General features: G+C 42.2%; 1 protein-coding gene across 17 annotated transcripts in view; it reads left to right on the top strand.

Annotated features, from left to right (window-relative positions):
- Positions 1-14,572, top strand: part of plecb (plectin b) — a 130,207-nt gene that overhangs the window by 94,026 nt on the left and 21,609 nt on the right. For 6 of the 17 annotated variants that reach the window (XM_008431960.3, XM_008431959.3, XM_008431951.3 and 3 more), the window contains 22 exons: positions 174-263; positions 897-932; positions 2,478-2,555; positions 2,642-2,746; positions 3,972-4,138; positions 6,603-6,718; positions 6,810-6,913; positions 8,349-8,468; positions 9,521-9,616; positions 9,712-9,839; positions 10,709-10,802; positions 11,054-11,208; positions 11,301-11,616; positions 11,708-11,785; positions 11,880-12,041; positions 12,127-12,231; positions 12,718-12,813; positions 12,912-13,037; positions 13,145-13,297; positions 13,385-13,539; positions 13,658-13,784; positions 14,349-14,532. In XM_008431960.3, coding sequence (XP_008430182.1) covers positions 174-263; positions 897-932; positions 2,478-2,555; positions 2,642-2,746; positions 3,972-4,138; positions 6,603-6,718; positions 6,810-6,913; positions 8,349-8,468; positions 9,521-9,616; positions 9,712-9,839; positions 10,709-10,802; positions 11,054-11,208; positions 11,301-11,616; positions 11,708-11,785; positions 11,880-12,041; positions 12,127-12,231; positions 12,718-12,813; positions 12,912-13,037; positions 13,145-13,297; positions 13,385-13,539; positions 13,658-13,784; positions 14,349-14,532 — 2,791 coding nt within the window. The remainder of the gene's footprint in view (positions 1-173; positions 264-896; positions 933-2,477; positions 2,556-2,641; positions 2,747-3,971; positions 4,139-6,602; positions 6,719-6,809; positions 6,914-8,348; positions 8,469-9,520; positions 9,617-9,711; positions 9,840-10,708; positions 10,803-11,053; positions 11,209-11,300; positions 11,617-11,707; positions 11,786-11,879; positions 12,042-12,126; positions 12,232-12,717; positions 12,814-12,911; positions 13,038-13,144; positions 13,298-13,384; positions 13,540-13,657; positions 13,785-14,348; positions 14,533-14,572) is intronic. The other 11 variants (XM_008431966.3, XM_081617052.1, XM_081617054.1 and 8 more) reach the window with 3 other exon arrangements.

Here is a 14,572-nt window from a genome sequence, read left to right as displayed (position 1 = left end):
GGCAGGGTAGTGACTCCTTCTATCACACAATAAATATTACACATATTTCGTAGAGGAGACAGGAACCTCACTGCTGGCAAATTGAGCAGAAGCTTGACAGCAGCTTAAGCTAGTTCTCTGTGTTTGCATAGCCTTGTGACACTTTCTCTTTTTGTTCTATTTCTCCCCGGCAGGCACAGCGTCAAGTGTCAGATCTGTATGAAGATCTTCGGGATGGACATAACCTGATCTCGTTGTTGGAGGTCCTCTCCGGAGAAACTCTGGTAAGTTTTCAGTGTTTGCATTGAGACGCTGCCAAAAAGAAAATTGTGCTTGAGTGCTGCATCTTTTTTAGCTCAGCAATGCTTCACAATTTAATTTAATCCTGATTTATTACATAGGAGGCACTTTTTTAATCTGGGATTTGTGCCCTCTGGGAACAAATCACCACAAATCCGTCATCTATCAGATGATAAAGAACCATTTGTAGATTTGCGAATGCCTCTTATTTTCTATATTTTACCTATTTTGTTTCGATTAATCTTTTGATATGTTTTTGGATTAAATCCAGAAACAGGCAGTTTTTTTTCTTTCTTTTATTATTATTTTTTGCCTTGAGCTTCAGATCTGTACAGTTTCTCTGCTTACAGCTGCTGTACTTCATTGCTACTAACATCTGCTCCAGCTCTGCCCATCTTCTGAATGCCTTCAAAACTGTGACATGTTAATAGCACCGCTCTGGTCTGTGTGTACGTCTGTGAAAAGTTCTCCAATATGATCCACAGTTCTATTCTACACCCCTTCCACCTGTCCCTACTTCTTCTTCTTCTCCTTCTTCCATTGTCCTTCCCTTTAATCTCTGTTCTGATCTTTGCTGTTTGGCCTTCGCCTGCTTTCCGTCACATTTCGCTTGCTAGCCGAGGGAGAAAGACATGGTCAGGAGCGTTCGGCTGGTGAGTGGCTTTGGAACTTACGGTTTGTCCCCCTGTTATGTTTTCACCTGCTCTGTGTCACTGAGTTGGCTGTTGCATGGCATCCATAGAACTCCACTATGGAAACGTGTCCTCCTGTGGATCTCTTAAGTTCCTTTCATTGGCTTTTCAGTATGTCGCTGATGGGGAGGGGTTAAACATGTACTGATGGTAAATATACCGAACCCTGATTTTTGTAAAGCATTGGCCTTCCATAAGTGGTTTTAGCAAATTCGTCAACATGACAATGCTGTGTGAGACCACAGTCGCAGTACAAATAGGTTTAGAGAGTCGACCTTAATCGGGCTAATTATATGTTGGCGATAGTCAAAGGTATAAAATAACCTTTAGTCTTGTTGTACAAGATATTATACAACCTCAATCTTACCTTATAAATTGACCGGCTGAGATAGATTGGCTGAGATTCCATTAAATTTTGTTGATCTGTGATCGGCTGATACTTACATAGAAAACGCGTCATATCTAGCTATTTTATCTACCTCTGCAAATGTATGAAAATTAGCCACTGTCTCTTTTTGCTCTGCTGTGGGCTGATTGACAGATATACTCACCGGGCCACTTGTGCAGTTAACAATAGTCACCCCACTGTTGTCAGCACAGCGACTTCAATGCTAAATGTGACAAATTTTCAGACAAAAAAAATTGCCATTGGCTAAATTCGGAATCGTCAGGTCAGTGTTTTTAAGAGATCCGTAACCGGCTAGAAAACTGCAATCGGTGCTCCCCTGACCTTAACCTGAGTTTTCCAACAGTCTCTCAACACCTTCCAATCAGCCATCCTGCAAAACATTCTGCCTGCCTGCTACTGTCTGAAAGTCTCTCCTTCACTTACCCACAGCCTAACCGAACTTCAGACATGTCCTAGAAAATACAGGTTTCTTTTAAATATTGTCCTGCTTTTCTTTGACTTTAGTTTGAATATCTCAATTTGAGTTTTTTCCCCTCAGCAAATGCTTCCACTTTGAAGAGTATTATTAACAGTACAACCTGATTACTCTTATTTGGTGCCATCGCAGATCAGTCAAAGATTTTCTGGTCAAGACCAGTGAAACTGAAAATCGTCCAGTTCCGATCACTGGCTAAATTTTCAGTGCATTTCTAGGAAAACTGAAATGTTTTTTTTATTTTTTATTTATTTAAATTAAGTGATTGTCTTTATTCAGCAATACATCACTACTCTAATACATAATGCACAGTCTGGAGCTTTAAACTAATTTACCAAAAGTAGGTAAAACCACTAGATTATGTGGAATGAACTAACCCATTCTGGGGTAGCTAAATCCATTCATCCACTTTGTGACTTACTCATGGAAAAACAGAAAAAAATAGATTACAGTAAGGACAAGGAATCTGTGGTTACCTCCTATTTTTTTTACTTGATATTTTATTTAACTTTGCATTATCTCATCATTTTTTGTTGATCGTTATACTCGTTTTACCATTAATCTGACTTATTTTGCTGATGCAACTCATTTCTTCTCTCTGTGGTTTCTTGCTCCTTTCCAGCCCAGAGAGAAAGGCCGGATGCGCTTCCACAAACTCCAGAATGTACAGATAGCACTGGACTTCCTGAAACACCGGCAGGTACGATGCTTACATGAGCTGCTTCGCTGTGCCTGACGTCACGGCCGGCGGCCATTCGAATGACCGTGTCCATTGTGTTTCAACAGGTCAAGCTGGTGAACATCAGAAATGACGACATAGCGGACGGGAACCCCAAGCTGACGCTGGGGTTAATATGGACCATCATCCTCCACTTCCAGGTCTCCTCATCTGTCAGTGTTATGTTCCATTTTTATTATTACTCTTACCCTGTCTCTCTGGGATCTGAGCTGCTGCTGCTTCTCCATCTCCTTGGAACCAATCAGTGGGGGACTTTGCCTTCTCATCAAGACACATTCACTCTTCCCATATTCCATGAAGTAACACAGACTAACTTTGCTGAATCGCAACTGTTGAAGGAAACAGGGTGTGCCGGCATTAGTCACTCTCCCTTTTTTCCCCCCAGTGGGAGCATGAGTCACATGGAGTATCCTAATTGTTGGCTTACTTCTCTGCCAGTCCACACCCCAAATGTGCAGGAGCTATTGTAACCTTTCCTGTGCTGCCAGGCAGAAATCCCTGGGCTTCAGCCTTACCTATCTGGTAGCGTTCCACCACCCACTGAAAGCTCAGTTCAGGTTTACATTTCACAAAATAAAGGACAGGTGATATACAAGCCAATGTGATTATTTAGTGATTCCATCAGCTGCGTCCAGTTGATACGGCTTCTTTATGCTTTTATACAATAGTGAATAACGGGAGGCAGCCAGGATGTTTTTTCTGGTTAGTCATAGAGAAATGAAACCACCCAGGAATTAAATAATAATTGGAGTATTTAATCCAATCATTTATGAAATAAAGAAGAAAAGATGAACGGTAGCAAATTAGGCAGGTGGGCACGCCAAATTATATTAAAATCATCTTCTGTGAAGAATTTTATTTATTTTCTTTGTAAATACTTCTGATGGACTCGGAGACTCACTGCCAGCTCAGTAATCTTTTCTATGCCCAAAGTCCCCAAATGTAAACTAATCTGGATTCCAGAGACAGACAGAGTCACAACAGACCAAGCAGAAATCCTCAAAAGTTCTGTAAACAAATAGTTATAGTTTCAACCTCGTTTTGTTTCAGTTTGGTAAAAATGTGGGGGGGGGGAACTCCAAAATAATTTCAGAACATATTTATCTTAAGCTTTTTTTTGTTGTAAATCTTCTGATTCTAATAAACATATTATTTGTATATAAACCCATAATTCCCAGAGGTGATGATGAACAATGACAATCCTGTCGACAAAATCGACAAAACAAAATCAACTCTGGTGGTGGTCGGTAGTTCCATGTAATTGGATCTTTTGGTTTCCACTAATTACTATATTTATTCCTTTACACACATTATCCCAAATCTCTCCCTTTTCTATAGACTTAAAATTATTTATTTTTTCTGCATGCCTGACGTCAGATCTCAGACATTCAGGTGAACGGCCAGTCGGAAGACATGACCGCCAAGGAGAAGCTGCTGCTCTGGTCCCAGAGGATGACGGACGGCTACCAGGGCATCCGCTGCGACAACTTCACCACCAGCTGGAGGGACGGCAAGCTCTTCAACGCCGTCATCCATAAGCACTAGTGAGTGTGGAAAGCTGATCCCTGACTTAATACCAACCATCTCGTTCGATTGAGATGTGGTGCAAGCACAGACAGGAAAGTCTGCTGCAGATCGCTGCACCAGCACGCTCCCTCTTGGTTTAGGCTTAATAAATGTACCCTGTGGCATTAGAAAACTGACAAATCAACAGGAGCATCTCATCACACTTTAGTTTAATTTAATACTGAGGGCAGTTCGGCAGGAGGGAGTGCTTGGAACGCTTTCAGATGTCAGATTACTCTTCCTGTTGCCGGTTAAAACCTGCTCCCTTCTTCAATCTCAACAAGAGGTTTACTCCTTCAATAATTCAGGCATAATAATTGTGACCTGGCTACGCCGAGGTCAGTGCATGGTTAGGACAGACGGTTAGCGCTGCCGCTTTAGCAGTAGATGGTCTGCTTTATGTTATGCACTCCTGCTGAAATGGAAATGGCGAGCTGTAAAATAGGTGTTCTGGTTTTACTTTCCAAATGTCTCCTTGTGATCCATCTCTTGTTACTGCACTTGAGACTGCTTAGTCCCCTGCTGCCTTAATGAAATATGGGTGTAAGTGTTTAAGCCTTGAGGGCTTAGGTAATAGCTGGGGATCTTGGCAGTGAGTAATTCTCCACCGCCTTTGGTGTTCTGTTAATAACCCTGAATTTAAAAAAAGTAAAACAGGGTTTTACTAAAAATCCAGAGTTCTTGTTGTCGTACCTTAAGTAAGGTGACTCATGTGTAGGTGTTGTTGACTTTTTGTCAGACTTAAATGGAGGTTGCTTTGCGTGTTTACATCCTGGGAGGTGAATGCGCGTCTTTTTTTCTCAGGAGGATTTTACAGTGAATCTGTGCGCAAACGGGGGAGAGAAGCGGGATTACATGAGATGGATGTTTTTGTTTCTGCCGAGCGTTTACAATTTGAACGGAAAGTATACCTGCAGGGGCAAGTTTCCTGAAGATTAAACCAACCTTTAGGTTTTTTCTTTTCTGTATTAGACGCTCTTTGCTGCTTTTCATAAAGGCCAGGGGTGTGGTGTATGGGCGTAACTGTAGAGTGCTCTGAAACCTGTGCCGCCGATCTGATTTGAGGCAGAAGTCAGTAATACCGCTGCGGCACTGAAGATTCTCTTGACTTTATGTCCAAGAGTCCAACCTGGAGATCTGCTGAGGTCAAGGTTCACATCGTTGAACTGAAACTTAAGAGCAGTGACTCGACTGGGCCAGTAGGAACCTTTTTCAGAAGATTCAAGAGGACTTTCAGAAAACCATGGACACCTGGGACAATACAGGATGGATTTTTGAGCAATGACCAAACCTATTGTAGGGGATTTTTTTTTTTGCACGGAGTACATGCAGCTGTAACTAGATCCTCTTCTCTACAGTCTTTTTGATTGAGGAACAGCCTGCAGATTATTAACATGCTCAGTCTGAAAAAGAAGTCTAAGCAGAGGAAGGGGCGCTCTGGCTTCTTCCGAGGGGTGTCAGGATCCGTCGGCGATGTGGACGATACTCGGGTGGTCATGTTGTGCGACGACATCCCGTCGGAGGAGTCCTCCTGGGACTCTGGACGGGGTTCCCACAGCTCAGGGGCCCGCTCCGGCAGCGAAGAACGCAACCAAAGATGGAGGAGTCAGAGCTTTCAAGAAAAAGGACGAATGGCCCCGAGCTTGAGCCGCTCCTCCAGACCTACCAAACAGTATTCTGTCAGAGAAGTCCACCACGTGGACCCGGCCGCTACTGTGTACGGACAAATCGCTGGCCACTCCACGCTACGCATCAGAGAGCCGTATGAGTTTCAATCTGCTTTTGTTCCCAGTATATGTGTATTTGCAAATTTAACGTTAAAGGTTTAAAAAGAGTACAGTGTAGGCATATATCATTGTTGTTTAAAGCTGCGGGGTTGTTACCTGGGGACGCGTAAAGGTAAGGGTGAGGTTATGCGATGCATTCAATCATCCTCCTCTGCACTCGAGAGTCTTGAACTTTTGTCTCCTGGTGCAGTCAAGCTGTGGCTGGTCGCTGACTGAGAAATGTGTCAGCTCTGATTCTGTTAGCTGCTCACTAAATTACATTCCATCTATAGATGCTTTGACATGTGCCAGGGAGAGTCAAACAGCCAGAGGACAAAAAAAGGCAGGTGCTCACGTAGGGTTCTCAGAAAGAGAACAGGTGGGCTGTTTTTACAGCATGTAGCCATGGGCGCACAGTCTTAAACAACTCTTATGCCAAAAGATTCGCAAATGCATTTAAAGCGCAATCGCACGGCAATCGATGCGCAGTTGCCATGTTCACTGGAATGCTATTTGAAGGAGTAGTTAGATGTGTAATGGATTTTGCATTTGCTACATGGCTTAATTCTCTCAATGAAGTTGCATCACAATGAGGTGGTGTGTAATAAATCAAAATGTTGTATTTCTCGAGATTTGTCAGTGATAGAAAAATCTCTTCTTTTTTTCTGTTCACCAGCCCCAGACTCATCGACATGGGCAAAGTGTACCGACAGACCAACTTGGAAAACCTGGAGCAGGCCTTTACCGTGGCCGAAAGAGACCTGGGAGTGACCCGCCTCCTGGACCCCGAAGGTACGACCAACACGCCGGCTTCCATTTTCACCCAAAGAGCAGCGTCTGTTGTTGAACGCCGTCAAACATAGTGTTGCTCCTGACCTTTCAGATGTCGATGTCCCGCATCCCGACGAGAAGTCCATCATCACTTACGTTTCATCTCTGTATGACGTCATGCCAAGAATCGATGTCCATGATGGCGCCAGAGCGAATGTAAGCGGACCATGAATGTCAGCAAACACTTTGAAATATGCTTTCCATGAAACTATTGGCTGATTAATGGAGATGATTGATCATTTTTCCTTTACAGTACTTCACTAAAGCTTTTTATACCCTTTCAACTTTTTCACATTTAGTCTTTTTTACAACCACAATCTTCATTATATTTTATTAGGAATTCATGTAAAACATCAAAAAAGAAGGTGTTTTGCTTCATCTAACATACATGATGCTGATGTGCCTCACAAATGTTTTTGCATATAGGCCAGAAATTTACTGGAGCACATTCTACCAGAGATGTGCTTCTGCCTGCCTCTTTTCCCTAAAAACAAGACTTGTGTGATGCAGGGCCAGTAGTTATCCTTTCAACTGACTTTTCCACCTGAGCTTTGAAATCCTGTGGTTTTTCTAGTTACCATGAGCCTCTTGGCTGCTTCTCCGATTAATCCTTTCCTTGTATGGCCTGTAAGTTTAGGTTGGTGGCCAACCTAAACTTTTATTCCATTTGCGGATAAAAGGTTGACCATTATTTTCAACTTTCTTTTTCACGTGTATGCTGTTTTCCTGGTGTTTTTGATAATGTTCGTTCACTTCTGTTCTCTTAGAAACTCTGAGGCATTCACTGAACAACACCTATGTACACACCTGTATTAGTCGATAACAATAAAAAAAGTCATGTAAATTGCATACACAATATCTTAGATTGAAGTTTATGGTTGTAATATGTATACATAAAAAAGCCAAAAATGCTTTTTAAAAGGTTTTGTACATTTTAGGAGTGAACAGATAAGTCGGCTGGCCGCGATTACCTTAATTTTTGGAAATCGGCAAACGGCCGATGCCTACTTGTGAAACCAATCATATCCATGGATCTCATGTATTTCCTCAAAAGCTCTGAAAATCAGCCACTCTCTCTTGTTCTGCCATTGCAGAGGGCTGACTGCATGTGAGCTTTTAACAATAGTCACTTTACTGTTGCCAACTTAGCAACTTTGTCGCAATATTTATCGACTTTTATATTTATCGACTTATCGACAAAAAAAAAAGTCTGCATCGGTCAAAATCAGAATCTGCAGGTCAGGTTTTTTAAGAATCAGTGATCAGCCAGAATACTTCAATTGGTGCACAACCCTTTTACTAGTTCAAACAGAAATCCAGCTCTAAAATGCTTTTAGCTAAAGGACAATTTTGACAGCAAAAACAAACATTCGATCTGAGAAAGTTTTTTAAAAATCTGCTGCCTTGAGTCTCTTCCCATTGTCTCCCCCTTCGCCGGCCTCCTCCCCTCAACACAAGACGTGGCTTGTTGCCACCTAATTGAATTCAGGGTGGTGTGTTAGTGACCCAAAATGGACTCTCAGCAGCATAAGAGCCGTCCTGTTCGCTGTTGTCAAACTCTCATGCCGCCTCTCTGCTGTGCTGGCCGCAGGACCTGGAGCTGCGCTGGCAGGAATATTACGAGCTGGTGACCCTCCTGCTCCAGTGGATCCGCCACCATGTCACCATCTTCGAGGAGAGGAAATTCCCCGGCAGCTACGAGGAGATAGAGGTGAGCCCCAAACCCCACCGACTGTTCCGGAAAGCTTCACGTTTAGACAATTTTGAAGAACTTGTGCGTAATAATTGAGAATGGGGGTGAGGATAGTTTTGGCAACCGTCCATTGTTGGATCAAACGCACATAAATGAGGTTCGGATAAAGACAGCTGTAGTTGAGGTATTGTGTTGTGGGTGGGGCAGAACGAGTGTTGAGTAAATACAGCTAAAATCTTTAATTTCATCCCCAACCCCGCCACTCCCTTGTCAGCACAGCTGAACAAAAGGATTATTTTGTGTCAGGAGTTCATTTATTATCAGGCTTCATTCAAAGTGATAGATTTTTAGTAGTGGAAGGTGCTTTAAAAGCAGCCCACACACTGACGGCATGCTGGGCAGGGTTTTTTTGGCCCCTCTTTAAAGATTGTGAATTGACGTGACTCTGTTATAAGTTTAATTGAATTTACACCAGTCATGGGAGCACGTCCTTTCAGAAGAGGCCAGGAGCTGCATGTGATGTGTTTGATTTACTCATCTGGATTTAGGCACTTTCATTGGAGAACGGTGGAACAATTTAACAACACAACCAGCATGGAATCAAGAAAAGCGAATTCTGTAAAGCGGGGTGTCGATTTAAACAGCGTCTGAAACACGGATTCTCTTATTGAAGTTCAAAAGTTGAAATCTAGATAAGGTCAAAGGTCAGGAAGCACTTCACTTTGTTTATGACTCCATCTCTGCGAAAAAAACATCCCCCGTTTGAATAAAACATAAAAGTATCATTCTCTGAATATGTTTTCCTTGGATAAAACCTTTTAAAGATACTTTTTTAAGTAAATAACTGAGCTTACTGTACTGTTTGATAACTAGAATCAATTGAAATGAATGTCTGATTGAACTGAAATAATTTTTTGAAAAGTGCCTTGAGACGACATTTGATGCGAATTGGCACTATGTAAATACAATTGAAATTGAAAACATAAATGTCTTTAGGGGAAAAAGAACAAAAACGTGATAAATGGAAGAAAAAATATAGAAGTTGCTAATTGTAAAATTGTCTTTTTCAGCTTATTTGGCGCCAATTCTTGAAATTCAAGGAGGCGGAGCTGCCGGCGAAGGAGTCCGACAAGAACCACTCCAAACACATCTACCAGACCTTTGAGGTAAGCCAGTTATTATGAGTTTATTCCACTCTAGTCTGTTCTACACACAGCGTTTTATCCATGAATATGATAATATAATGCCTACTTTTCCACAGAGTGCAGTTCACTCTGGTCAGGTTAAGGTGCCGCCCGGCTACCACCCCATCGACGTGGAGAAGGAGTGGGGGCGACTTCACGTGGCCATACTAGAGAGAGAACGACTGCTCAGGATTGAGTTTGAGAGGTTAGAGAGTCACGTTGTACGTCTACAGGAGAGAGAATAGAAATACCAAATCGGAACAGAATGGAAGGAAGTGAAATTAGACTAAAGATACACCAGCGCCTTCAGAAGGTTTATCAAGGAGTGGCACCCTGAAACAAAAAGCTATAAAGAAATATTTAGGTATTTTTAAGTTCTCCATTGCCAAGATACTTAAAAATGTTCTCAAAAAAATAATATTATTGTTTATAGTAATAACTTCTGGGACAATCTATCGTCCAAATTGGTGATTGTGACACACCTACAACCTAGTCTGTAAGTTAATGTTTTAAAATTGCTCTGCACCAAAAGTTTTCAGACTTTATATGTTTTTATAGTATACGGAGGGGGGGAGCAAGGACCTTCAAGTTTATAAAGTTGACCTCTAACCGCATTAGTCCCCCCACATCCCATTAGATTGGAGAACAAACAGTGAACCATACCGAATAAGCAGAGTTCATAAAAGGTCTTTGCTACGTTATTTGGTTTGGAAACAGCGATAAGACGTCTGGGAGAAAGACTGAAAGACTTAAATTAAGTTTGATTTATAACTTCGCTGTTGCTAAATTATCTTGTTTGCTTCGACGATTATTGTCTCAAAAGAATGTTGTTGCCACTTACTTCCCGGCATCAGGTATTTTAATGAAAGACCCGCTTTTCTCATGTTGTTGTCTAGCTGCTGCGACTAAAAAAAGAAACGGATTTAATTCAGTCTAATCACAGAGGAGGTCAGATGATAGTTTGTAATCAGGCATAGTTAGCTTTATTGTAACTTCATGACTCCCAAACATCATAAAATGTTGTTTCACAGTTTTTTTGTTTTTCTTATATTGTACTATTGTGATCTGATCCAGACTGGAGAGGCTGCAGAGGATTTTCAGCAAAGTATCAATGGAGTCTGGGTTGTGTGACGAACATCTCAGTCATCTGGACGGCCTCCTGCAGAAGGTTTGTGTGTTTTACAACTTAGTGGGGGAAAAAAAAAACAGTAGACGAAAAATAGTCTGACCACATGACAATCGGATCATGCCGAAGTCATTTTGCTGTTTGCCAAATACTTCAAGTAGTTGATTCATTGTTTAGAAACCATAGAGCTTAGGAAAACAGAATATGTTTGTTTATGCGAAGGAAAAAAAAACAAAAACACTTGTGTTGAAGAGCTGATGATTCAAGTTTCTGTTTCCTCTCTTCCCATTCAGGACATCGCTCTGCTGAACGCTGGGAAACCAGCTCAGCACACGGCAGAGGTGGACAGGGAGCTGGACAAGGCGGAAAGCACCATCCGCCTGCTCTTTAACGATGTCCAGATGCTCAAGGATGGGCGCCACCCTCAGGCGGAACAGATGTACCGCAGGTGACTTACATCACTCCTCCCCTTTGAAGAAAAATCGAGTCAATTCAGCTTGGTTCACTAACAGTTAACACCTTTTCTTTAAACTTTCTCAGAGTTTACCGTATCCACGAGCGGCTGGTGAACTTGCGCAGCGACTACAACCTGCGCCTGAAGGCGTCCGCGGTTAAGGTCCAGCCCATGCAGACCCTGCAGCAGAGCAGCGCCAAGGTGCGGCCGGAGCTGGACGACGTGACGCTGCGCTACGTCCAAGATCTTCTGGCCTGGGTGGAAGAGAACCAGCGGCGCATCGATAAGTCGGAGTGGGGGTCAGATCTGCCCTCTGTGGAGTCCCAGCTGGGCAGCCACAGAGGTCTGCATCAGACCGTGGAGGACTTCAAGTCCAAGATCGAACGGGCCAAGTCCGACGAGGTACTGAATGCTTAAGGTGACCTTAATCGGTTTTTCACACGTACCCTGTGTCTCATCAGATTTTTTTTTTTTTCATTTTCCTGCACTGCAGAGTCAGTTATCACCGGTCAGCAAAGGGACATACAGAGAATACCTGGGGAAACTGGACCTTCAGTACGGCAAACTGCTGGTGAATAGCTTATTTTAAACAGATTTTTTTTTTATTATTACATCCAGATTTATTTCTAAACTTACTCAAACCCACCATCTTTTTTTTGTCCCAGAACTCCTCCAAGTCCCGCCTGAGGAACCTGGACTCTCTGCACGCCTTTGTCGTCTCAGCAACCAAAGAGCTGATGTGGCTGAACGACAAGGAAGAGGAAGAGGTCAACTACGACTGGAGCGACAGAAACACCAACATGACGGTGAAGAAAGAAAACTACTCCGTAAGTGGAAATCGAAAAAATAATCGTGAATCTAATTCGGTGTAGAAGTAAATCCTTTTAACTGCGTGTTTTGGACGTTTACAAGGGCCTGATGCGAGAGCTGGAGCAAAGAGAGAAGAAGGTTAACGACATCCAGGCTATGGGAGAGAAACTGATTAGAGACGGACATCCCGGGAAGAAGACTGTAGAGGTGCTGACAACATGCTGGAAACTGTTTTATGCTGTTTTCTGCTTACAACAAGCAAGATAAAAATAGCTGTAACTTCAGTTGCTTGTCTAGAGTATATTTGATCAAAAATACTCTTAGACGTCTGTAAAAAATAAAAAAAAGAAACTAACTACAAGTAACTTTTCAGCAAGGTATAGTCACTTTTTAAAGTCAGTTACTCCTTAATGTTGATGAAAAGTACTAGTTTGTGTCCTAGTTAACTTTTTTCACTTATAACATGTTTTATATGAAATGAAACCTGAACATTTTTATCAATATAAAGGAATAATTTACCCTTAAATCATCTCTTGAGGGTTAGTTTTGTCTTATTTGAAGTATACTAAGACATTTGCACCAGAAACTAAACGAAAATGCTTGGTAAGATGTTGTGATTTTTCAGTGCAGGTTGAATAAAGTTAAAGAAAATGTTGTCCAAGCTAACAAGCTGTCATCATAATGTCTTACCAGGCCTTCACAGCTGCTCTGCAGACTCAGTGGAGCTGGATCCTGCAGCTGTGCTGCTGCGTCGAAGCTCATCTTAAAGAAAACACGGCTTATTACCAGGTGGGGAAGAAATGTAATCAATCACCACGGTCTTAAATCAGACTCCAGCTGTGTTCTCGTGAAGTTTGTGACCGTCGTGCCGTCTCCTGTCGTCGCAGTTCTTCGCTGATGTAAAGGAAGCGCAGGACAAGATGAAGAAGATGCAAGAGAGCATGAAGAAGAAATACAGCTGCGACCGCTCTACGACCGCCACGCGCCTGGAGGATCTGCTGCAGGATGCCGTGGTGAGAATACGCTGATGCTCATGAGTCATGGATACTTCACAAAATGATTGATGGAGGAAAACGAATAGACACAGAGTCTTTTATTTTGTGTTTTCTGTTCCAAACAGGAGGAAAAGGAGCAGATGAATGAATTTCAGACTTTGCTCAATGGACTGAACAAGAGGTCCAGGTCCATCATCCAGCTGAAACCCCGTAATCCCACCACCCCCATTAAGGGAAAGACGCCTATTCAAGCTGTCTGTGACTTCAAGCAGCAGGAGGTGAGATTCTTCAACCCAGATTCGAGCCTCAGGTTCAGACGTATCACCACATCAGAACTTTAATCAGCCTGATTTAATGTGGTTCAGATCACGGTCCATAAAGGAGAAGAGTGTGCCCTGCTCAACAACTCCCAGCCCTTCAAGTGGAAAGTGTTAAACCGCTCCGGAAATGAAGCAGTGGTTCCTTCTGTCTGCTTCCTTGTCCCTCCGGTCAATAAGGAGGCAGTAGACTGCGTGACGAGGTAAAAAAACAAAACAAAACAAAAACAATAAAACCAGAAGCAGACAAGAGAAATTTTTTGAAGGATGCCTCTTTGCTGCTTATATTTAACCTCATTTTTATGTCTACCCCTGCTTTAGTCTGGATTCAAATCTCCAGCAGATGACCTCCATGTGGCAGATGCTTCACATTAACTTGAAGAGTCTGCTGTCATGGCAGTACCTGACCAGAGATTTCACACAGATACGCTCCTGGAACATCGCCATGGTAGGTTTTAACTTTTTTTGATAGTAATTTTTGATCGAATCAACTCAAAAATTTTAATTTTTTAGTGTTTCAGATCATGTTACATTTCGAAAAAGCGTACAGATTCTAATTTAAACCTTTAAATGGGTTTTTGTTCAGCTACAAATCTGAAGCTGTGGCTCGGATGCTAACGTTAGCGCTGTTTTTTGCTCTAATCACAACACTGAGAACTCTATCAATTGAGGGAATAAGCAAATAAGCAGTACAAATCTCACTCATAGCACATTTGATTTTTTTTTTTTCGTTTTGGGTGTTTCTTCCACCCACTAATGGGATGCCGCCCAGGGTATTGAGCCATAGTTCATAATAAATGGAATATTGTTTTTTTTTTGTTTACTTAATTCATTTACAGTTTAAAATGAACATGTCCACCTCTTCTCTCAAAAGTCAGTTCACTACAACACAAGCAAATAAAGATTAATCAACCATCCAGATAGATACAACTTTACACACAAAACTGGAAAATTTGATTATTAGGATTATTTTATCAGAAATCACATCTGTTTTTTTTTTATATATCTGCAGTTAAAAACCATGAAACCAGAAGAGTACCGACTGGTCATGAGAAACCTGGAGGCCCACTATCAAGACTTCATGCGGGACAGCCAGGACTCCCAGCTTTTCCGCCCCGACGACCGCATGCAGGTGGAGGACGACTACAACAAAGTCAGCCAGCATTTTGATAACCTGCTCCGCTCCATGGAGAAAGGTAAAACTAGCTTTGCTTTCAGAGAAACGAGGAAATCTGT

The sequence above is a fragment of the Poecilia reticulata genome, chromosome 16 (genome assembly GCF_904066995.2).
Source record: "Poecilia reticulata chromosome 16, P_reticulata-male-v2, whole genome shotgun sequence".
Lineage (NCBI taxonomy): Eukaryota > Metazoa > Chordata > Actinopteri > Cyprinodontiformes > Poeciliidae > Poecilia > Poecilia reticulata.
Note: the sequence above shows the minus strand (reverse complement) of the source record. Positions and strands in the feature narration are given on the sequence as shown.